The following is a 25,129-nucleotide window of genomic DNA, read 5'->3' as shown; positions in this document are numbered from 1 at the left end:
GAATTATATGTACACAAACCCGTCTTTGTAAGAAGGAAAAAGCTGCCATAGAGGAAGTTGGAGAATACCGAGACTGCCCTGAGAGGGATAGCTAGCCTCATGAAGGGTCAGGAAATTCTGCGATTCGGAGGAAATACTTGAAGGTCATGGAGATGTTAAATTAAGCCTAGTGGGAGGATGGGAACCACATATGCAGGTTTGAAACTGGTAGTCATAGCTGTGAAAGCATCCTTTATGTTTAAAAGATAACATGAATGTATATTTTGCAGCCTGTTATTTCAGAGTCCTGTTTAGAAAAAAAAATATCGAAAATATACCCATTGACGTGATGACAGATGACGACATGAACGGGGAGAAAAGCAACACAAAAGCAAGGTAAAATAAGATATAATCAAGTTAAAATCTCAACACTGCATGCTAGCGGTAAGCCCTTCTGACAGCGAAAAATGCCAAGTGTCCTGGGAGGAGTCCTGGGAGGATCGGATGATGGTGCCGGCCTTTATGACGGAGTGGTCCTTAGGCGTGGTGCCGGCAGGACGGGCGGATTCACGCCGGCTCCTCGCTCCTTCCCCAGCCCCATCCTGGACGTGCCGAAAAGTGAGAGAGGAGTTGATGGAAATGAGAAAGTGACCAAAAACTGGAAAGCCCCGGGAAGGCCACAGGTGGTTAGTCGTTGGTGTCGATGGTGGATAGAAAACAACAACTCCGAGCGGAAGAGGCAGCGCAGGGAGAGTGGAGAGGAGGTTGCAGGGACCCTGTGCTTTCCTTTTTCACATTCCTCTCGGATCAGCATCCACTCGGGAAGAAAATAAGGAAACGCCGATGGGCTCAGGGTCTCCTTCCTGAAATGCCACTGAGCTGGTAGGAGGAGACTACAAAGGAACGAACCCACAAAGGGCGGAGGGAGGAGACAAGAGCATGTGGGAGACACCGGAGTAGTTCTGGGAGACCAGAGACACGGTCTCTACGGACTCCACAGAGAGGACACAGCACGCCCCAGGCGGCGGCAGGCGAAGCCCGGAAGCAGCCGCTTCACCCCTGCGTCTCTCCCCGCCCCTCCTCTTCCCTCCCCTCGGTGAGCATGCTGGGGCTGAGGGGGCAGTGGCAGTGAGAGCAGGAGCTTGGGAGTTTGTAGAAGCAGCAGGTAGAAGGCAGGTGCCCTTCCTTCACCCCGTTTGGCCAGGAGAGTGTTTCTTCCTTCATTCCGATAGGAGAGTTCCGGGATGTGGGGTCAGCAGACCCAGCTGAGGGTAGATTACTGTCCCCGGGTCAGAGGCGACTTTGGTATTCTTCCTCCGCTTGCCTCTGAGAACACTCACAGCCAAAGGTAAGAAAAGTGTCCTCTGGGAAACTGACCAGCCGACAGGAAAGATCTACACCTAATGCCAGCGGGGAAAACCTCCGATTATCCCACAGTGAAATCTGCCATTTGACAGCATGACAGAGCATGAAGAGTGGCCCCACAGCTTGATCTCGGTGAGGATTCTTAAACACGAATGGGTGACCCGTGACCATGGGAGGGAAGTTTATAGCTTGATAGAAACTCAAATCACAGAAGCCTATCATGGATCGTCAGGTGACCGAGGAAACAGCAGGGGGAGAATTAAAAATGAGGAACACTTGGAGGAAAAAGATCTTTTGGAAATTAAATATATAATAGCAGAAGTAAAGCTGAGGAAGTTCTCCAGAAAGAAGAATGAAAAGGTAGAGAGAAAATTGGGGAGTAGGAGGGGGAGGAAGATGGCGGCGTAGGAGGACGCTGGGCTCACCGCGCGTCCTGCTGATCACTTAGATTCCACCTACACCTGCCTAACTAACCCAGAAAACCGCCAGAGGATTAGCAGAATGGAGTCTCCAGAGCCAAGTGCAGACGAGAGGCCCACGGAAGAGGGTAGGAAGGGAGGCGAGGCGGTGCGCGCTCCACGGACTGGCGGGAGGGACCCGGGGCGGAGGGGCGGCCCGCCGGCCAAGTAGAGCCCCCGAGTCTGGCGGCAAAAGGGGAGGGGCCGGACGGAGTGTCTTCCGACAGCAAGCGGGACTTAAGATCTGGAAGGTTATAAGTTAACAGCTCTGCTCGGAGAGCGGGAGGGCTGGAGGACAATGGGAGGGAGAGTTGTTGAGCCCCAGGACGACAGAGCTCAGTTTGGCGGGGAACAAAGGCGCTCGCCAGCGCCATCTCCCTCGCCCATCCCCCAGCCAAAATCCCAAAGGGAACCTGTTCCCAACAGGGAACTTGCCTGCACCGCACAAACACCCAACACTGTGCTTCTGCGGATCCATCCCTCCGGAGGGTCTGACTCCCTCCCGGTGCCGCAGGGCCCCTCCCAAAGCAGGAAGGAAAAGCGAGCTGAGCCTGCCCCTCCCACCCGCGTGCACCTTGCCGATCCACCCCAGCTAATACTACGCCAGATCCCCAGCACCACAAGCCTGGCAGTGTGCAAGTAGCACAGACGGGCCACGCCACCCCACAGTGAATCCCACCCCTAGGAGAGGGGAAGAGAAGGTACACACCGGTCTGACTGTGGCCCCAGCGGTGGGCTGGGGGCAGACATCAGGTCTGATTGCGGCCCCGCCCACCAATGCAAGTTATTCAAGACAGCACAGGGGAAGTGCCCCTCAGTCCCACACCACTCCAGGGACTATCCAAAATACAAAACGGAAGAATTCCCCTCAAAGGAAACTCCAGGAAGTAGCGACAGCTAACGAACTGATCAAATACGATTTAAACAATATAACAGAAAGGGAATTTAAAATAATAGTCATAAAATTAATCGCTGGGCTTGAAAACAGTATAGAGGACAGCAGAGACTCTATTGCTACAGAGATCAAGGGACTAAGGAACAGCCAGGAGGAGCTAAAAATGCTGTAAATGAGCTGCAGAATAAAATGGAGGTGACCACAGCTTGGGTTGAAGAGGCAGAGGAGAGAATAGGTGAACTAGAAGATAAAATTATGGAAAAAGAGGAAGCTGAGAAAAAGATAAAAAAATCCAGGAGTATGAGGGGAAAATTAGAGAACTAAGTGATGCACTAAAGAGAAATAATCTACACATAATTGGTATTCCAGAGGAGGAAGAGAGAGGGAAAGGTGCTGAAGGTGTACTTGAAGAAATCATAGCTGAGAACTTCCCTGATCTGGGGAAGGAAAAAGGCATTGAAATCCAAGAGGCACACAGAACTCCCTTCAGACGTAACTTGAATAGATCTTCTGCACGACATATCATAGTGAAACTGGCAAAATACAAGGATAAAGAGAAAATTCTGAAAGCAGCTAGGGATAGACGTGCTCTAACATATAAAGGGAGACTGATAAGACTCGTGACGGATCTCTCTACTGAAACTTGGCAGGCCAGAAAGGAATGGCAGAAAATCTTCAATGTGATGAACAAAAAAAAATATATGCAGCCAAGAATCCTTTATCCAGCAAATCTGTCATTTAGAATAGAAGGAGAGATAAAGGTCTTCCCAAACAAACAAAAACTGAAGGAATTTATCACCACTAAACCAGCCCTACAAGAGATCCTAAGGGGGACCCTGTGAGACAAAGTACCAGAGACATCACTACAAGCATAAAACATACATCACAATGACTCTAAACCCATATCTTTCTGTAGTAACACTGAATATAAATGGACTAAATGTGCCAACCCAAAGATATAGGGTATCAGAATGGATAAAGAAACAAGACCCATCTATTTGCTGTCTACAAGAGACTCATTTTAGACATGAGGATACCTTCAGATTGAAAGTGAGGGGATGGAGAACTATTTATCATGCTACTGGAAGTCAAAAGAAAGCTGGAGTAGCCATACTTATATCAGACAAACTAGACTTTAAATTAAAGGCTGTAACAAGAGATGAAGAAGGGCATTATATAATAATTACAGGGTCTATCCATCAAGAAGAACTAACAATTATAAATGTCTATGCGCCGAATATGGGAGCCCCAAATATATAAACAATTACTCACAAACATAAGCAACCTTATTAACAAGAATGCGGTAATTGCAGGGGACTTTAGATCATTTAGACACACGGTCAATAAAGAAACAAGGGCCCTGAATGATACATTGGATCCGATGGACTTGACAGATATATTTAGAACTCTGCATCCCAAAGCAACAGAATATACTTTCTTCTCGAGTGCACGTGGAACATTCTCCAAGATAGATCACATACTGGATCACAAAACAGCCCTTCATAAGTATACAAGAATTGAGATCATACCATGCATACTTTCAGACCACAATGCTATGAAGCTTGAAATCAACCACAGGAAAAAGTTTGGAAAACCTCCAAAAGCATGGAGGTTAAAGAACACCCTACTAAAGAATGAATGGGTCAACCAGGCAATTAGAGAAGAAATTAAAAAATATATGGAAACAAACAAATGAAAATACAACAATCCAAACACTTTGGGATGCAGTGAAGGCAGTCCTGGGAGGAAAATACATTGCAATCCAGGCCTATCTCAAGAAACAAGAAAAATCCCAAATACAAAATCTAACAGCACACCTAAAGGAAATAGAAGCAGAACAGCAAAGGCAGCCTAAACCCAGCAGAAGAAGATAAATAATAAAGATCAGAGCAGAAATAAACAATATAGAATCTAAAAAAACTGTAGAGCAGATCAATGAAACCAAGAGTTGGTTTTTTGAAAAAAGAAGCAAGATTGATAAACCTCTAGCCAGGCTTCTCAAAAAGAAAAGGGACATGACCCAAATAGATAAAATCATGAATGAAACTGGAATTATTACAACCAATCCCTCAGAAATAAATACAAGCAATTATCAGGGAATACTATGAACAATTATATGCCAACAAATGGGACAACCTGGAAGAAATGGACAAATTCCTAACACCCACACACTTCCAAAACTCAAACAGGAGGAAATAGAAAGCTTGAACAGACCCATAACCAGCGAAAAAATTGGATCGGTTATCAAAAATCTCCCAATAAATAAGAGCCCAGGACCAGATGGCTTCCCTGGGGAATTCTGCCAGACATTTAAAGCAGAGATAATACCTGTCCTTCTCAAGCTATTCCAAAAAATAGGGAAGGAAAGCTTCCAGACTCATTCTATGAAGCCAGTATTACTTTGATTCCTAAACCAGACAGAGACCCAGTAAAAAAAGAGAACTACAGGCCAATATCCCTGATGAATATGGATGCAAAAATTCTCAATGAGATACTAGCAAATCAAATTCAACAGCATATAAAAAGAATTATTCACCACGATCAAGTGGGATTCATTCCTGGGATGCAGGGCTGGTTCCACATTCACAAATCAGTCAATGTGATACATCACATTAATAAAAGAAAAGATAAGAACTGTATGATCCTGTCAATCGATGCAGAAAAAGCATTTGACAAAATTCAGCATCCTTTCTTAATAACAACCCTCGAGAAAGTCAGGATAGAAGGAACATGCTTAAACATCATAAAAGCCATTTATGAAAAGCCCACAGCTAACATCATCCTCAACGGGGGAAAAACTGAGAGCTTTTTCCCTGAGATCAGGAACACGACAGGGATGTCCACTCTCACCGCTGTTGTTTAACATAGTGTTGGAAGTGCTAGCATCAGCAATCAGACAACAAAAGGACATCACAGGCATCAAAATTGGCAAAGATGAAGTCCAGCTTTCACTTTTTGCAGATGACATGATATTATACATGGAAAATCCGATAGACTCCACCAAAAGTCTGCTAGAACTGATAACATGAATTCAGCAAAGCCACAGGATACAAAATCAATGTACAGAAATCAGTTGCATTCTTATACACTAATAATGAAGCAACAGAAAGACAAATAAAGAAACTGATCCCATTCACAATTGCACCAAGAGGCATAAAATACCTAGGAATAAATCTAACCAAAGATGTAAAAGATCTGTATGCTGAAAACTGTAGAAAGCTTATGAAGGAAATTGAAGAAGATACAAAGAAATGGAAAAACATTCCGTGCTCATGGGTTGGAAGAATAAATATTGTCAAAATGTCAATACTACCCAAAGCTATCTACACATTCAATGCAACCCCAATCAAAATTGCACCAGCATTCTTCTCGAAGCTAGAACAAGCCATCCTAAAATTCATATGGAACCACAAAAGGCCCCGAATAGCCAAAGTAATTTTGAAGAAGACCAAAGCAGGAGGCATCACAATCCCAGACTTTAGCCTCTACTACAAAGCTGTCATCATCAAGACAGCATGGTATTGGCACAAAAACAGACACACAGACCAATGGAATAGAATAGAAACCCCAGAACTAGACCCACAAATGTATGGCCAACTCATCTTTGACAAAGCGGGAAAGAATATCCAATGGAAAAAACACAGTCTCTTTAAGAAATGGTGCTGGGAGAACTGGACAGCAACATGCAGGAGAATGAAACTAGACCACTTTCTTACACCATTCACAAAAATAAACTCAAAATGGATAAAGGGCCTGAATGTGAGACAGGAAACCATCCAAACCCTAGAGGAGAAAGCAGGAAAAGACCTCTCTGACCTCAGCCGCAGCAGTTTCTTACTTGACACATCCCCAAAGGCAAGGGAATTAAAAGCAAAAACGAACTGTTGGGACCTCATGAAGATAAAAAGCTTCTGAACAGCAAAGGACACAATCAACAAAACTAAAAGGCAACCAATGGAATGGGAAAAGATATTTGCAAATGACCTATCAGACAAAGGGCTAGCATCCAAAACCTATAAAGAGCTCACCAAACTCCACACCCGAAAAACAAATAACCCAGTGAAGAAATGGGCAGAAAACATGAATAGACACTTCTCTAAAGAAGACATCCAGATGGCCAACAGACACATCTGGGGGGGGGGGGGGCGGGGGGGCCTAGGTGGGTACTGGAAGATCTGCAGAGAAGATGAGTAAATTAACTGTTCAATAGCAGTTAGTCTGAAACACGATATCAAATTTTTAGGAAAGGTATGAACAAAATAGGCTCAATAGGTAATAGGGAAGATGAACTTTTTATCCACTAAAATTGTCGCATTGGTAGTTATGAATCATGACTGAACCCCCCCCCACCCCGACCACACATATCAGGCTCAGGCAGATTCCCAGAGTTTCTGAGTTTCTAACAGGTTTACGGGTTCTAACATAAATTCAAGAAAAAATAAGTCTAGTCTTTCACAGCTTCTTCCACAGAACAGAAAAAGAGAAGATAGTCCCTAAATTGAGTTAGGACATAATCTTCCTAGTCAGTTTCATTCACAACCTGAGAAGTAAAAAACCCTAAATGCGTTATAGGTTACAGGTTACTTAACCTGTAACCTACAGGTTATAGCAGCTTGTAAAAGTGGATGATACACCAAGATCAAATTGAGTATCTCATCTCAGAAGTGCAAGGTTAGTTGAACATTAGAAAATGCATCGATACCAATTACCATTAATAGATCAAAGGAAGAAAAGCATTTGATAAAATGCGTGCATTGTCTGTTAATGATAAAAACTGTTAGCAAACTACACGATTAGGGGCATTTACCAAAAATCTGAAGCAAATATTTTTAATGGTCAAGAGCTAAAAGTGTTCCTTGTAAGTTGAGAAAATTGACAAGGATATTTGCTATTGCCACTTCTATGTTGACATCCTATAAAAGGTCCTAGGGCAGTAAGACAAGAAAAAAAGGACAAAAGGAGATGAAAGCTGAAAGGTTTAAAAAAGGAGAAACCTAATCATTTATAAATGATGTCTAGAAAAAAGTAGAAAAGAATTTACAAAGTTTCATAATTAATAAGTGAATTTAATTTAGCAAGACTGCTAGATTAAAATCAGTTTATGTAAGTAAATTTCATTCCAGCGATAGATTGAAAATGTAAATAAATCATAACTACCATTTGTAATTGTAATGAAAAATCCAGTACCTGGAAAAAATCATTTTTGAAATTACATGTTTGACCTTAATGGAGAAAATTACAAAATATAATTGAGAATGCAACACAATTTGTATAGAAAAGCAAAGGGCCACAAGTGTGTCAGCACTCGTCAAGAAAAAGAAAGTTGGGAGTCTTACCCTACAGCTGCCACAACTCTAGCAATTAAAGCACTGGGATACAGAAACAAGGAGAAACCAATACAAATAAAGAAACAGGTGGATAACGGTATATACAGTCTGAGTAACACGGACTTGTTGTTACAGGTCAGGGAAGGGAAGGACGGGGGTGTTCGATAATGGTGCTGTGGCATCACAGATCCTTATGGGAGTGTGGGGGGGAGGGAGGGCCCGCCCCCGCCCCACACATCGTACCCAAAACTCGGGGATTTAAGAACCAACATATGATGTATAAGACTTGTAAAAGGCAAAACTTTAAAACTGTTAGGAAATAGTACAAGAATTTTGTCAAGATTGGAGTAAGGGCAGATTTCTTAAGAATAAACACAAATCATAAAGACAAAGATAGATAAATTAGCTTATATTAAAGTGAAGAACTTACATTTGTGAAGATTTCATCAAGGAAGTGAGAGGACCAAACCAGAAGACATCTTCAGCACATATAAAATGGCAGAAGGTTACTATCCAAAGTGCACGAAGAACTAAGCGTTATTAAGAAAGTGGTATGCGATTCAGTATAAAAAACGGACAGAGGGTATGGACTGACATTTCAATGAAGAGGAAACTGTTCAAGGAGTTTTTAAACTAAGGGGACTCAAAACACTCAAGGAAGATTTAACACCTAAGGAAAGTATCCGTGAGCAAGTACAGAGAGGTCGTGCTCTGTCTTTGCGAGGAACTTCTCTTCTTGTTACCCTACTGGTGGTTACTGTTTCCCACCGAGCAGTATGTGAGGATCTACAGAACCCTGAATTTCCCCCGCCTCGTAAAAACACGGTCTGTGGTGTAAGTCAGTTGTAGGCAGTGATTGTGGATTCGGTTCTTATGAAAAGGCTTTCCAGCATTTACAAACAGGCACTTGGCTAATGTATTGTGAAAAGATTTTGGTTTGAATCTCAATAAGTGTGGTTGTGGGTGATTGTTTTATAAAGAAGGGTACTGAATTCCAGGAAACTGTATTCTGACCTCACTCTGCCGCTAATCGGGTAACAGTTCTTCATCTTTTAGGTTAGGTGAGGATTCTTAAGTCCTTTCCAGCATTAAAATTTCAACAATAATACCAGATCTCTTTTGCATTTAACTAGATAGCCTCTCCTTGTTCAGATCTACGTTTTAGAGGGTCTATCAAAAATTGTTTGAAAGGATAGGTGTTATATTGTATAGTATAAAGATTTAAGCGTCAAGTCCTAGAGAACGTCGACCACGCCATCTGACTTTCTTTGTCACATCAGGCTTCGGAAATACGAGGAACAGGAGTATGGAGACGACACATCATCAGAGACTCAACCAGCTAAAGCAGCAGCAAAGGAAACCTTAAAATATAAAACACTTGAAACGTTTTCTGGAGCCTTGAAGTCAGGACAGACAGAAGAAATCTATCAAGATTACTATCCAGGCATGTCAATTTATGTTTTCTTTTACGGAGATGGGAAGAAATTTCAATAGCGTAAACTGAGAAAACAAGTAATGTACACTGAAATACTAGTTCACTTTCAAAATACGAGGTTTGGTACTTGATGGGTTTCATTAGTCTTGGCAGTTGGTAGTATCTTCAGATAGAGAGCTTGCCTCTTAAAGGGGACATAATCTAAATGCTGTCACCGTAATCAAAATAACAACAGTGATCTCGCTGCCACCACCGAGAAAATCTGACGTTTCTGTAACTTTGGGGGTTTTTGTGAGGCAAGGACTCTAAAGTGGGCTCAGCATTCCCTGAAGGCCCCCGTACCTCTGGTTGTGCCGTGACCTCCTTTGTCGCTCTTGTCTGTGGGGGCCCTGATTACTCCCCCACACGCCTCCGTCGGTTCAGTCTTTCTGCTGGTCTCAAATTCTGCCATTAACCATATGTAAAATAAATTAAAAATTTTTTAATTTTTCAACTTTTATTTTGAGAGAGAGACCGAGACCGAGGGCGAGAGGGGGAGGAGCAGAGACAGAGGGAGACACAGAATCTGAAGCAGGTTCCCGGCTCCACGCTGTCAGCACGGAGCCTGACGCGGGGCTCGAATGCACGAACGATCACGACCTGAGCCGGAGTCAGGAGTCGGACGCTTCACCGACTGACCCCCTGGGCACCCTGTCCACAGCTCTTTTATGTCCTCACCTTATGAAGGTTGCTCTTTGGTCTCCATCCGTGGCCCCCTTCTCCCTCCAGCAGCCTCTGTGATACCAGTATCCTCTGCCCTTCCCGCTTCTCTGCTCCCGGGTTGTCCAGACTTCAGCGCTACTCAGCTTCATTGCCGGTTTTCCCTGCTTTCCCTCTCGGACTGGTAAGCCTTTTTGCAGGACGCTCTCGCACCCTTGTCTGTGTGGGTTCTGTTCCCTGAGCCATGGTCCCCAGCATCCGTGGGGCGCTCCGCACCACCTGGTGCCAGCCCGCCTGCTTTTAGCTTTGCCTCTCGTTGCCCACGGCGTCTGTTTACCCTGTTGCGGTTCAACCTCAAGCCTCTCTTACTTGTTTATGCTTCCTGCTTTATGAAAACGAAAAATTAAAATCGAGGTAATCGCATGGAGACATCTAACTTGCACCTCCCCGGCCCCATGTTGGTACTTGTCTTGCTCCGAGAGTGCCTGGGCCTTATAGCTCAGTGTCCGCGGGGCTGGCAGAGCTTCCGCTCCAGCGGAGTGAAAAGTAGAAGAGCTGTGACCCTTCCGTCAGTTTCCTCAGTAAACAGGGGGCAGAAATACAAGGCTGGATAGGAATAGAGGGGCCAGGCAAAGTAACGGCTTGTTGGCTGTGTTAAGGATTCGGGTCATTATCTTGCAAAGACAAAAGCCATGGCAAGGGTCTAAACAAAGAGCTGACATCAGATTTCTACTTTGAAAAGATCACTCTGGCTGCAGATTGAAGAATAGACTGGAGGGGAATAAGAATTGGTACAGGGAGCCTTTGGATGTTCTTTTTTTTTTTTTCAATTTTTTTTTTATTTTTAGAGAGAGAGAGAGCACACAAGCAGGGGAGGGGCAGAGGGAGAGAGAATGAGAGAGAGAGAGAGAATATCTTAAGCAGGCTCCATGCTCAGGACAGAACCTGACACGGGGCTCGATCCCACAACCCTGGCATCATGACCTGAGCTGAAGTCAAGAGTCGCACGCTCAAGCGACTGAGCCACCCGGGCGCCCCGAGGCTTTGGCTGTTCTGAAGGTAGGATTATCAGTCAGGGTGGTGGGTTGGTGAGAGAGAGGTGGTGTCAAAGGTGAGAGCTAGGTTTCTGGCTTGTCTGATAGAACGAATAGTGGTGCTGTTCTCTGAGACAGGGAGCCCTGAAGAAGGGTCGGTCTGTGGGGGCTGGGAGCAGATTGTGATTTCAATTTGGGACACGTGGAATTTGAACTACCTTTGGTACACTCCGGGAGATGTCAAGCAAGCAACCGAATATGTGTCTGGGGCTCAGAGAAGCCAGGGCAGAGACGACGTACTTGGAGTAGTTATGTGGGTGGCAACTTAAGCCGTGGACGCGGTGAGATTCCCGAAGGAGAGAGTAGGAAGTGAGACGGAAGAGGGACCGAAGAGCTGTAGCAGCGACGACCCGGGTAAAGGAGGGTGGCTGTAGTGGACGCGTGGGGACGGTCAGAGCCAGGCTACATAGAGTGATGAGCGAGAGGATGAGTACGTGGTGTCACAGAAGCCAGAGGAAAACACTACCAGGAACGAAGGAGTGGGTCCCGGTTCAAGACGGCTGATGTAGAAGGATCCTGAACTCCCCTCTTCCTGCACGCACACCAAGTATACAGCTACGTCTGTGACCGTTTCCACCGGAAAACACCCCAAAACTAGCTCATCAGCTGCACATTGGGGAATGAAGGGAAAAGTCCCATGAAAATGGGTAGGAGAGACTGAGGCACAGTCTCACCGTAATCCCCGCCCACGGCCCCGTAGCCCACATCCAGGAGGGGACTCACAGTCCTGAGCCTCTCCCTGAGCCACACTGGGCACCCCAAGTTTTAAGGCCTATCCCTGAGAGATGAGCCCTGCAGACAGCTAGCTTTGAAGTCCAGGGCTTTGATCCAGGACACCTACAAGGCTACAGGGAACTGAGAAACAGTTCTTAAAGGACTTAGCGGTCACCCTCCCCAGGGCCTAGCGCACAGGCAGGCGAGCGAATGACTAAAATGTTCCCAGCCTTTCAGTGAACGAGGCCTATCAGATTATCCTAAAGCTCAGCTCTGAGAGTCAGGCTTCTGACATCCAGGGCCCTATTGAAATGCTGTCCAAAAAGGGAGACTGGCAGGTGCCATCCTTCCCCTCTCCCTGTGCCTTGCTCCAGAGCCCCAGCATCTCCAAGAAAGGAGCACGTACGCTCACTTGGCGCCCTGAGTTTCATGGCTGCTGCCCTGGGGGAACCTCTAGATGGCCTGACCGGTGGCCAGAGGGGCTTACACTGCAGGTCCCATAGAACTGTTATAAAGGTGGAGTTCTTACCTGGCTCCACCCAGGGCCCAGCACAGACTCAGCAGACTGGAAGAGACCCCCAGTCCTTCTGAGAAAGGGGTCTGTTGTCTTGTCCTGAAGCTTCAGCCTACAGGGCAGGCTTCTTTGGTGAACATATGAGGGCCCACTGAGATACCCTCGGGGGACAGAGCCCAGTGGGCACATCTGGTGGGGGGTGCTCTCCTCTATCCCACTCTGGGTCACTGGACTCTCCTGGGGCGGGGAGCTGGCGCACTAGTCTGGCACCCTGAGTTTTTTTGTCTGCCACCCAGGAGACCCCTTTTGACCTCCTGGGCCTGGTGACCATGGGGCTTGCACATGTGAGTCCTGCTGAACTGCTACAAATGGAGAAATAGCTCTTACGGGCCACCTGTCCCACAGACCAGAGAGCGTAGTGAGGTGCATCCACAGTCTGTCAGAATAATCTAGTGTAAAGGGGGGGGGGGGTGGGTTAATCACTTATATGCAGAATACTTATGAAGGTTAAGAGATTAAAGTAGCAAAAAGAACTATGACCACGAATTGTTGTTAATGAATACACAGGATAAAAAAGTAAATTGTGAACATCAAAGACATAAAAATGTGGGATGGAGGAGAAAAGTGTAGAATTTTAGAATGCATTCAAACCTAAGTTGCCATCAACTTAAATAGATTGTTATAAGTTGTTTTATGTAAGCCTCATGGTAAGCACAAGGCAAAAACCTACGGTAGATACACAAAAGATAGACAGGAATGTAAGAATACACTATAGAAAACCATGAGATCACAAAGGAAGAGGGCAAGAGAAGAAGGAACAAAGGTATTGCAAAACAACCAGAAAACAGTTAACAAAATGGCATTAAGTCCATTCCTATCGTTAATTACTTCAACTACAAATGCACTAATTCTCCAAACAACAACTACAGAGTGGCCAAATGGATAAGAACCAAGACCCGTCTATATGCTGCCTACGGGAGACTCACTTCAGTTGCACAAACACACACAGACTGAAATGAAAGGATAGAAAAAGATACTCCATGTGAATGGAAACCAGAAGAAAGCAAGCTGGGGTAGTAATGGACTGTAATAAGAGACAGAGACGTCAATATATAATGGCAAAGGATTCAATACAGCAAGAGAATATAACGTTTGTAAATATGGACCCAACATAGGGGCACCTGAATAGAAATAGATAGCGAAACACTAATAGCAGGGGACTTTAACATTCTACTTATATCAGTGGTTAGATCATCCAGACCAAACAAACAAACAAACAAAAACAAAACCCACACTCCAAAACAATAAGGAAACCTTGGTCTTAACGTGTGAGACCAGATGGATTTAACAGATGTGTACTACACGTGTGTACATGGGACATGTGTGTACATGGGACAGACATTCTTCAGGATAGATCATACAGCAGGCCACAAAACAAGTCTCAATAACTATAAGAAGGTTGAAATCATATTAAGCATCTTACCTGTCACAATGGTAAAAAACAAAAAACTAGAAATAATTTACAAAAAGAAAACTGGAAAATACAGAAACATGTGGAGATTAAGCAGTGTGCTACTGAACAACTAAGGACCAAAGAAAAAATGAAGGAAAGAAATACCTTGGGACAAATGAAAATCTAAATACAGCATACCAGAGTTACAGGATACAGCAAAGTAGTTAGAAGAGGGAAGTTCATAGCAGTACAGGCCTACTTCAATTAAGTGAGAAAAATCTCAGTCTAACTTTACACTTGAAGTAGAAAAGAAAAGTCAGTAGAAGGAAGGAAATAATGAAGATCAGAGCAGAAATAAATGAAATGGAGACTAAAAAGACAATAGGAAAGATTAATGACACCAAGAGATGTTTCTTTGAAAGGATAAACAGTTGAAAGACCTTTAGGAAGAATCGTGCATGCACACACACACACACACACACACGAAGACTCAAGTGAAATGGGTGAAGGGGGTCAGACGTACAGACTCCAGTTATAAACAAGTTGTGGGGATGTGATGTTCAGCATGGTGACTGTTAATGATACTGTCTTGCAAGTTTGAAAGTTGCTAAGAGAGTAAATCTTCGAGGTTCTCATCACAAGAAAAGAAATTGTAACTGCGTGGTGATGAATGTTAGCTAGACTCTTTGTGGTGATCATCTTGCAATATGTACAAGTATCAAATCATCGTGTTGGGCACCCGAAGCCAACCTGATGTTATTTGTCAATTATAGCTTAAAAAGGAAGGAGAGGTTGAAAGTAACGATACTGGTGAGTAAAATGAGGGCTGAAAGTGTGCGTTGAAGTAGTAACCCTGAAGGGTCAGTCGCAGGAGTGCTGTGTGAGTGGAGGTCCAGAACCTGCCCAGAAGAGAGAAAGAAGTGGCAGAAGATGAAGAAACAGAATACTGATGACGTGCAACTCTTTCTAGAAGTTTGTGACGGAAGGCAAGATAGAGATGGTCAACTGGAGGGGAGTGTGGTCTAGGACGAGGTGATTCATGCTGGGAGCTGGACACAGAGGAAAAGAAGAATCGTTACTAGCGTAGGCATGCGGGGGTGGTGTGGGCAAAAGGCGGAAAGGATTGGTTTGGATGGGAAGAGAAACACACCCCCCTTATTTAAGTCAGAAGGGACAGGAGGGAAAGACGGGTGCAGGAGTGGGTTCGTTGGCTTGTGTAGTCGTGGCACGTTGAGAGAATTCCCGCCGGATGCCTGTGTGTTCCCTGGGAAGTGGGCATGAAGAGCAGGTGAGTAGAGAGCGGAAGGTGGAGGTTCAGAGGTTTGAGGTGCATGGAGGAATTCTAGCCACTGATGAACCAGAAGGGCAAGTCAGCCAGGCAGAGCGGGATTTCAGGTTGTGATTAATAAAGGTGACCTTCGGGAGTTACTCATCCCCTCGTTGTGGGCCTTTGTGTGATGGCACTGGGCTGCGGGACGGCAAGTCGAGCACGCAGAGTTGGGTTCGTCCAGGGCTGCTGCTCTGCCACGGAGATGAGATCAAAAGACGGTGAGGGTGCAGCGTGTTGGCGACATAATTTCAGCTGGATGGAGAGAAAGAGGAAAGAAAATAAACAGAGGGATGATGGATCGTCAGTGATGGGGCCGTGAACTGGAGGTGCCGGTGAAGGTTAAAAACGTGATGTTGGGAGCGTTAAGCGTGCAGGAAGGAGACAGGCAGGTGACGGCAGGTGCTGGGCTGTGATCGGGCTAGAGGTGAGGGTGTTCAGGGAGCGGGCCAGGGTGTTGTATCAGACGCCAGAAAGATGGCAGGTCTGTTTTGGGGAAACAGGCCCTCGCTGGAGCCTGGGCCCCAGATTCATTGGTGGACGTCCGTGAGCTGTGCAAGAGTAGGACATAGTGAGAAGGCATGAGTTTCGGGCGTAGGGTTTTGTTTAAGAGGGTGAGACGTAATGGTTCGGGAGTGGAAGTGGGAGCGGGGACGAGAACGAGCCCACTTTCCAGGCTTGAGGCACGCGGGGTGCAGGACTGTCACCGACCAGCGCTTGAGAGGGCTGCGTGTGCGTGACGTCTGGGAGATCACTGGGTTTCAGTTAAGGCACAGGAGTGTGAGAAACTCCCGGGCTCGATGTTGGGGAGAAGGGAAGGTTTCACGGCTCTTCCCCACAGACGTTCTCGTGGCCCCCTGGACGGTACTTGTGTTTTCTTACCTCTCTCCTCCCCAGCCCTGTCCCCGCCGCAGTGAAAGTCCTTACCCTCCTCGACATGTGATTCCTCCGGCCGGGTGGGTGTGTGGTCTCTGACTCTACAGATGGGATGTTCTCTGTCTGTCTGTCTGTCTGTCTGTCTCCTCTGACTTGGGCCTTGGGTGGAAACGGAACTTACCAGCTGTGTCGCTTGTACTCATTTTGTGTTGTGTGTAATTATCGTACCTTATTCCCTACTTAACCGGAGGCTCACCACACCACATACATTTTCATCATATCAAGGAGAAAATGTATAATTTGTTTGCTTTTGAAAAGTGCATTTTCAGTAATTTCTGCCTTCTTCATGCTGAGATCCCACCGGTCCGGTGAGTCATAGAAGGAATCTGGGAAATTGGCCAAATGTGACTTTTCTGCATTTGTATCTGTTTCTGGCCTTGTTACTAAACCGCAGTTAATAAAAAAAGCTTTTGTTGTAGATTTCACAGGAGCATTCGCATTTTAAAGGTTTATTGTAACAATAAAGTTAATACTGGTCTTTGTAAGCACTTACCATGCGCTTTAAACGTAGGAACGGCTTCAGCCTCTAACGCGCCTGCCGAGGTTCTCCCTGGAACAGTCCTCGTTTCCCAGGTGAGGAAAGGGAGGGGGACGGTTCCTCACAGAGTAAATCGCAGGACTGGGCAGGGAAGCTCGGAACGGCGCGTGGAGCTCGGGCCGTCTGACCCGGAGCCTGTGCTCTTAGAGACTGAAATTGCACTGTGATCTCCTGCGTGGCCTGGCACGTAGCGGGCCCGGCCATCGTGTATGGCGCGTGCTGGTTACTCAGTTAATGATGCTTTTGTTTTCAGAGTACCTTCAAGAAAGTAGAACTCTGCAGGAGCTTTCAAAGCCAGTTCCTCATAAGAAGAAAGAGGTATCAAAGGAAAAAAAGGGCCCAACTAACGCTTGTCCAAAAGTTAAGAAGAAAAGGCTTGCGTCGTATGATAGGACAGGTACGTAGCATCGCAGACCCGGCTTGTTTAGAAGACACTACGTTCTTTCAGATTATTTTGTGGTTTTATGTGCTTAAGTAGGACACTGATTTTAGAAGAAACAGTCTTACTGAATTCGGGTTGCTTAGAATTGTTGGGTTTTTTTAAATCCTTGAAAACCTAAAATATCAATAGATCAAAAAATTGACAGATGGTTCACTGACTATGTTCTTAATTAGGAGCAATCCCTGAAGGTTATGGTTAGAGAAGTGTGAAGAAAATGAAGTTGTGTGGTGTTGTCTTCAACTTTCAGTAAAATTTTATAGTATCATTATATTTAATAATTTTGTGTCTTCGTCTGACACAGAGGTTAAGTCCCCAAATAAGTAATTCATTGAAACTGAATTTCTTACTGACATTCTCCAGTTTGTACTTTCTCTATGCCTCCAATTCTGATTTGTATTAATATTTTCAGTTTGACAGGAAAAGGAAACTTTTCTATGTTTTACTGACATACCACGGTCCAGGGCAGATTAATCGTAAAGCTATTGAAGCTTAAATTTCCGGGCCTGACATAAACAGGCTTCATTCTTTTATTTTTTTTTTATTATTTATTTTTTAATGTTTATTTATTTTTGAGAGACAGAGACACAGAGCATGAGCAGGGGAGGAGCAGAGAGAGGGGGAGACACAGAATCCGAAGCAGGCTCCAGGCTCTGAGCTGTCAGCACAGAGCCCGACAAGGGGCTCGAACCCATGAACTGCAAGATCGATTGTGACCTGAGCTGAAGTCAGACACTTAACCGACTGAGCCACCCAGGCGCCCACTGTGTGGGTGTGGGGGTTCCTGCTTCCGCAGTCCCCTCCCTGCGAGTGCAGGCAGGACCCCAGCGGGATGGAGCCTTGCTCCCACAAGTAGGTCATTCCGTGTGGCATTTCTGAGATGTAGTTAAGGCCCTTTTTCCTGGGCAAGCCCTCCCTATAAAAGAGACCTGGCCTGTAAAAGAGACCAGAGGCAGTAGTAGATGCCACACTGCCGTCACCGAAGGGGCAAATTGCCATGTTGTGGGCGGGGCCCCATCGCAAGTAGCTCACGAGAGTACCCCGCCAAGAGTCAGCAGCAAAATGGGGACCTCGGTCCTGCAGCCACAAGGAAACGAGTTCTGCCAACACCCGAGGGGAGCTTAGAGGCGGATGGCTTCCTAGCGTGTCTCGAGATGCGGGCCCGGTCAGCCGACACCTCTGTTTCAGCCCTGCAGACGCTGAGCCGAGATCCCTGACCCGGGAAACCGTGGGGCTCTGAAGGTGTGTCGTCTTAGACCCGGTTTGTGGTAACTTGTTACGCAGCAGTAGAAAGCAGGTACAGGGGTGACATGGTGCAGGTGTAGCGAAAGGCACTCCCCTTTTCTGCTGCCTGTTCTCTGGCCCCAGTTACAGTTCACGCCAGCAAACAGTTATTCTGAAACCCGTGACTCGTTTCCATTTACGGTTTTATGCATTTTCTCCATTTATATTCATCCATCATGGTGGTTTAAAAATTTGTCCACATCTGTTCTGACACCCCTTCCTTCAAAAGGTGGAGCCTTGCTCTTCTCCCTCTAAGTGAAGGCCAGACTCACAGCCTCCGTTCTAACCAAGTAGTATGGTGGAAGCGACAGTTGGCAGTTTGGCAAAGTACGGTGTGGTGGAAGGGACAGGGTGTGACCAGGCGTAGCGGTGCCTTCTGCTTTGTCCCTCTGCTCACTCTGTGGGGGACGCCAGTGTCACGTGGGACACTGCAGCCCTGCGGGGAGGTCCACGCAGTGAGAGAGCTGAGGCACCTGAGTGCGCTGTCCTGGAAAGTGATCCTCCCGCCCCAGAGCCTTCAGGTGACTGTCACCCTGGCCAACATTTTGATTGTGCCCTCATGGGAATCTGGGCTGGAACCACCTAGCTAAGCTCCTTCTGAATTCCTGACCCATAGAAATTGAGAGATGATCAACATTTCTTGTTTTAAACCTCTGAGTTTTAGGACAGTTACTTACACATCGGTGGATAACGAATACATCCATTAAATACATGCATTATTTTGTGCGTGGGAAGGTCACACAGAGAAGGATACATGCGGTACGATTCGGTTATATGAATAAACGCTAGGAAAAACTGACCTCTAATCTTAGAAATCAGCGAGCGGTACTTCTGTGGGAATGGGTCGAAGCGGGAATGGTAATAGGGCAGGGCTTCAGGGGGGACGTTAGGACGGCTGATGTCGCTTTCTTCCTGACTGCTGTGCACGAAGTCCTCTACCTGCGCGTGCCGTGTGTGCTTCTCCGTGGACGTCACGCTTCAGTGGAAGTGTTAAAGTCTATGCCTACGTGACGTTTTATTGTAACCTTTTGTAACCTGTCTTTTTGAGATGATTCTTGCTGACGTGTGCCTTTGGAATTTACTCTTTCGCTCTTTTTTGTGTGTGTAGAATGCCCTCTTTTCTCTTTTTGCCCGTCTTGAGCCTTAGGTTGACATGCATTCTGTGAATCTCTTAGAGCTCTCAGCGAGGCCCCTAGAGTGCAGCGGCGTCCCGCCTCGGAGCTCACGTAGCACTCAGTGGCAGTATGGCTGCTTGACGGCTTTTCATTATGACGACACGTTCACGTGGCGGGATAGTATCATCACTTACATCTTCAACTCTAAGGCAGCAGTTCCGTTTTAAACTTTTCAAAAGAAAAGTTTTATTTTCATTCTGAAGATAATGTAATTTTCCCCTTAAGATGCCAGAACTTTTCTTCGCCACTGTCTTCACTGTCGCTGCTGTTGAGGATTCTGTCCTGTGGTAGTGCCTCTTCAAGGCTGTGAGCTGAGAAGGCGAGGGAACTAGAAGTCAGCCTCCATGCTCGCTGGTGAGGTTTTATTGTGTCTAGAACAGAAGATGCTGTGCTGTGTCTACGTAGCACAGTTAATGTAGTCTTTATGTTGCTCTCTCCCTCTTTCTTTTTCTTGTTTCATGGTTTTTCTCTGGAAGGCTTTCTCTTGAAAGTTACAATTTCCTGATGTGACTTCTGGTACCTGTATTCTTTTTGTTTTTTTTTGTTTTTTTTTTTTGAGTTCCGTGATTATTTGTTTTGAGAGAAATGGAGAGAAGGCACGCACGTGCGCGAGCAGGGAAGGGGCAGAAAGAGAGGGGGAGAGACGGAATCCCAAGTAGGCTCCGTGCTGTCAGGGCAGAGCCCAACGTGAGGCTCAGTCTCACGAACTGTGAGATCATGACCTGAGCTGAAGTCAAGAGTCCGTCGCTCAACCGACTGAGCCGCCCAGGCGCCCCTGGTCCCCGGACTCGTGACTCACTGCGAAAGTGGGATGCAGGCTAATCTTCTATTTCTGACGTAAAGAATTGCTGTCTGGGATTGTACCGTGCACCCAGCATGCTAGGGTGGGGCCTCACACTCCAGTGTTAAGGTGTGTAACTACTGTCCGGTTTTAGTAAATACCTGTGATTTTCTGAATTAATCTGGCTTTCGACAGAAATTTCCCCCCGGCTTTTTGGAGGCTGTATGTTTTCCTTAAATTTACTATTGATTGTGAAAAGTCATTTTTTTAAAATTTGCCCTAAATCGCTTCCATTCCCCAACGGCCTCCATCAGTTCATTCAATCTGCCAGGTAGCCACCAAGAACGGACGGGTGCTTTTACAATATTGCGTAAAAGGAATACGCTGGGGGAAAAAAAAAAAAAGGAATACGCTGGTCAGCAGTTGATATTTTCTCATTTAATATTTTGCACGTCTGATGGGTGAGAATGATTTTTCATTATGATTTTAAATTGTGATTTCCTGAATACTAACTGGGTTAAACATTTTTTAGTATGTTTACTGGCTGTTTTTTTCCTATAAATTGTTCACCTTTGTATCAGAATGTTTATTTCTTACTGAAATATTTTATACGTTAATTAAACATATTATTTAAAATACGCTTTAAAATATTTTATACATTAATCCTTAGCTTCTTACATAGGTTATAAACATTTTCTTCTCACCTGTTAATTATGCTTTAACTTTATTGATGGTGGCTTTTTTGCACAGAAGTTGCTAAATTTGAAGAAGTCCAATTTATTATTTTTTTTAACATTCTTTTTCAGAAACATATTCTATATTTTCTTCTAATACTTCTATCATTTTCTTTTCCACATATACTTCTGTAATCCATGTGTAATTTACACTTGCATATAACTGCATAGTTTTCCAAGTGGCTAACCACTTTGCCATTGTGATTTGTGAACAGGTAATGATTCCTCTATTGATTTGAAATATCTTTTTCACTTACTAGATTGTCTTTTGTAAACGGTCCTATCTCTGGACTCTAATGGGTTCTCTGATCTATTTTCCTAGGTCACAACCATATCCTTTGATTTTGGTAGGTAGGTGTTTCTGTACCCTCGTCTGTATTCCTTACGTCTTGGTTCCTTGTGCCAGTCTCTGTTTGTACTAATATTAACTAGCTGTCTTGTCAGTTAAGAATTTTAAGTTTCTTTCTGTGTCTCAGCAACGGATAGGGCCCGGATGAGGCTGAGGCCAAGGGCACAAGGTTTAAAGAGGAACCGACTCTTGGGGTTTTGCAGTACCTTACCCTCATTCTGTCCTGATGCTGTTTTACATAACAGTTCAAGTCTCCCTTAATCCCTAGCAGAGACCCTGTTTCGATCAGCTGGTGTTTGTTGTTTCTACATGACCAGAAATCTTTTTTTTAAATATATTTTTTAAATGTTTTGAGAGAGAGAGAGCACAAGCTGGGGAAGGACAGAGAGAGAGAGAGAGAGGGAGACACAGAATCCAAAGCAGGCTCCAGGCTCTGAGCTGTCAGCACAGAGCCTGATGTGGGGCTCGAGCCCATGAAGTGTGAGATCATGACCCGAGTCGAAGTTGGCTGCTTAACCAACTGAGCCACCCAAGCATCCCTAGAGGACCAGAAATCTTTAAAAAAAATTTTTTTTAATGTTTATTTCTTTACATTTAAAAGAGAGAGACAGAGCAAGAGCAGGTGAAGGACATAGAGAGGGAGACACAGAATCTGAAGCAACTCCAGGCTCTGAGCTGTCAGCACAGAGCCCGACGTGGGGCTTGAACTCACAAACCACGAGATCATGACCTGAGCTGAAGTCGGACGCTTACCCGACTGAGCCACCCAGGGGCCGCGAGAGGACCAGAAATCTTGAACAACTTCATAGCATTGCCGGTTTTGCCAGCATGGTGTTGGGACTGCTTCCCTTCCCATGATGTATCAAGAAAAGCTTAAGGGCTAAGAGGGACAACCTGTAGGCATGGCAGATACAAACCAAGCAACAGGAACGTTTCCAGAAGGAGAGAATCTTTAGCCGCTAAGAGATCAAGAAAAAAAAGGTCTGAAAGGTGTCTGTGGGATGAGTATCTTTAGGAAGCATATTCCCACCGTGGGTGGTCATCACTTCTTTCCCAGCCCAGCATAGGCTTCTGCTAAGAAAACCTTCTAACTGGCGCCTGTTCCGGTGTCTTCTCGCGCCACCAACCGTGTGATTGCAGAATTAGGGCTTCTGCGATACCTTTCTTAGGGGGAAAAATATTATTCCTTCTTTCCAGCTTATGTTAAAAGTAAATTTTAAGCTATTTTTTCTCTTCCAATTATAGAGCCTTTGTGTAAACTTTTAAGTTCCCATTAAAATGTTTTCTCCGTTTAGAAATATTTGGAGTAGTATACATTATCCTTAAGTGATGCCCATATTCACACTTGTATTAGATTTTTTTTTTTTTTTAATGTTGTAAACCAGAACCGGAGGATGATGATGTGACAAGACATATTATAAGGCTACGAGAAAAGTTTGGCTGGCAAACAATGTTACCGCAGGGCTGTTTGGAGTACAAAAGTTCCAAAATTGCAGTTCAGAAGATTATTCTAAAGGTATTACTCTGTTTTATTCAGTTTTGTGCTATAAAAGTTGTTAATTTGAAAGTGTATCTTAATCTTTATTTCATTCACTGCACATATTACATCAAAATTAAATATCCCATTAACATCAAATTAACAATCATGATTTCATAGTACATGCTTATAAAAGTGTTGGATGTAAAAAAAAAAAAAACAAAAAACCCAAAACAATCAAAAACTGAAAGTGTGGGGCATCATTTCATTTCACTTATTCCAAGAACGGAGAAACAGATACGACATGTGTCCGAAATTTGAATCTATTCTTATGTTCCTGTTTATCAGTTATTTTGCGATTTTAGAAAAAATCCTAACGTGTGTTTGTAGCATGTATCTGCACCCTTACTGCTCGTGCCCCATTTTCTGTCTCATTATCTGTGTATGTCCTTATCCGTTCCTGTTCGGGGAAGTTCTAGCGTGTCCGGGGTCACGTGACCGGGGAGTCCAGGCAGCGACAAGCACTGGTAACTCTGCCTCCTGTGACCTCCTTCATTACAGAAGACGAAAGACTGGGCAGGACCCTCTCGTCCTACTCCGGAGACCCAGGGCGCTCAAATGGCAGGCCCCAGGCCAGCAGCATCAGTGTCCCCTGGAGCTTTTTAGCAATCCACAGTCCCCTCTCTAGCCCCCACTTGTGAGTCAGAGACTCTGGGGGTGGAGCCCAGCGATCCGCGTTTTATGAAGCTGCCCCAGGCGATTCTGACGCACAATTGAGAACGGTGTTTCTAGACCAGGGGCCGACTTCCCTTTTTCCGAAAAACGCCACATGGTAAATATTTTAGGCTGTGAGGGCCCCCTGACCTCTGTCGTAACCACTCAGGTCTGTCATCGTGGTGCGGGAGCAACAAGTGGGTGTGGCTGTGTTCCAGGGGGTCTTCATTTACTGAAACAGGCGCGTGAGCCCGGCCGTGGTTTGCTGGCCCTGCTCTAGGCTGTCACCAGGAGGACGAGTGCTCTTTTGATCGTTGTCGGAGGCAGCGTTAACGTAAAGGCAAGCACCACGCATGATGGAATCGGAGTCTCCCGGGTGTGAGGCTCTATCTGTACGCTCCCGGCGTTATTTTGGGCAAGTTCCTGGCCTCTCTGAGCGTCAGCTTCTTTGATGTTGAAGCGGAAATAATAGTACTTAACGTTAGGGAGCTGTGGCCAGGAAATGAGGCAATGCGCGTGGCGTGTGCCTGGCAGATGGTGGGCGCCGTGGTTTCACAAAGCTGTCCGTGAGCTGGATGCCCCTGGACTCACTGACAAGGTGTGTTTCGCGTGTATGTGAAGAGAGGATTGAGAATGTGACACAAATACTTGTTTTTAATCGAAAGACAATATTTAATTGGAACATACTGTGCTTCTTGTACGTGGATGATTTAGTTACATACACGACCCATTGGGAGAGTCGTGTCTGCGTTAAGGTTCTAACACCCTTAACTTTCTGAAAGATAATTAGAACAGAAATGCCTCGAGTGGCCCAGTACCTGGAGCACAGCCGCCACCGTGCAGGTCGCCACCCAGAGCTGAGTTATTAACGTTGACTCGCGGTTTGTAGACTTGTTTCTTAAGGTTTCCAGGGATGCATTGTGTCCGGTCAGAACAAGAAAGGGGAACGGTTGAGACATTGAGAAGGAACACGAAGGGTCTTAAGGGAAGATGGTTTTTTAAGAAGTAAAACTGGATCCAGAATTTTAAATTCCAGTAATTAGAAACTGTTTACTCAGTTCAATAGCTTCTGAAGGCATCACTGAATTATAATTTTTTTAATAATAAATTTTAATTATCCAGGAATGACTAACTTGAACTTTCTTGTAGAGGGTTCATAGTGAAAGTTAAAAATGTTCAAAGCTAGAAGAAAGAAATTTCACTTAGAATTTTTTCTTAATGTGGAATGGCTGATTTCTCAATAATGCCAGGTAAAAAAGAAGCAGGCGTTAGGGTATATTGCAGTGTGTCGGAGTGTGGGTTTGGTCAGACACATGCTCACATCTTAGCCTGCCCCTGCCTGTCTTTGTGACTCTTCTCAAATGACCTAATTTCTCAAACTAGTAATTTCTGCATCTATTTAACGATCATCGTCCATGGTTAATTTAAAAAATTCAAGCAAT

At 45.1% G+C, this 25,129-nt stretch overlaps 1 protein-coding gene across 1 annotated transcript in view; it reads left to right on the top strand.

Annotated features, from left to right (window-relative positions):
* DNAH14 (dynein axonemal heavy chain 14) overlaps positions 1-25,129 on the top strand; it is a 328,569-nt gene that overhangs the window by 17,578 nt on the left and 285,862 nt on the right. Inside the window, exons 2-5 of the mRNA XM_040451938.1 lie at positions 270-375; positions 9,305-9,468; positions 16,988-17,131; positions 22,882-23,012. Coding sequence (XP_040307872.1) covers positions 329-375; positions 9,305-9,468; positions 16,988-17,131; positions 22,882-23,012 — 486 coding nt within the window. The 5' untranslated portion in view covers positions 270-328. The remainder of the gene's footprint in view (positions 1-269; positions 376-9,304; positions 9,469-16,987; positions 17,132-22,881; positions 23,013-25,129) is intronic.

This window comes from Herpailurus yagouaroundi, unplaced genomic scaffold (genome assembly GCF_014898765.1).
Source record: "Herpailurus yagouaroundi ecotype Mexico unplaced genomic scaffold, PumYag 205, whole genome shotgun sequence".
Taxonomy (NCBI): domain Eukaryota; kingdom Metazoa; phylum Chordata; class Mammalia; order Carnivora; family Felidae; genus Herpailurus; species Herpailurus yagouaroundi.
Note: the sequence above shows the minus strand (reverse complement) of the source record. Positions and strands in the feature narration are given on the sequence as shown.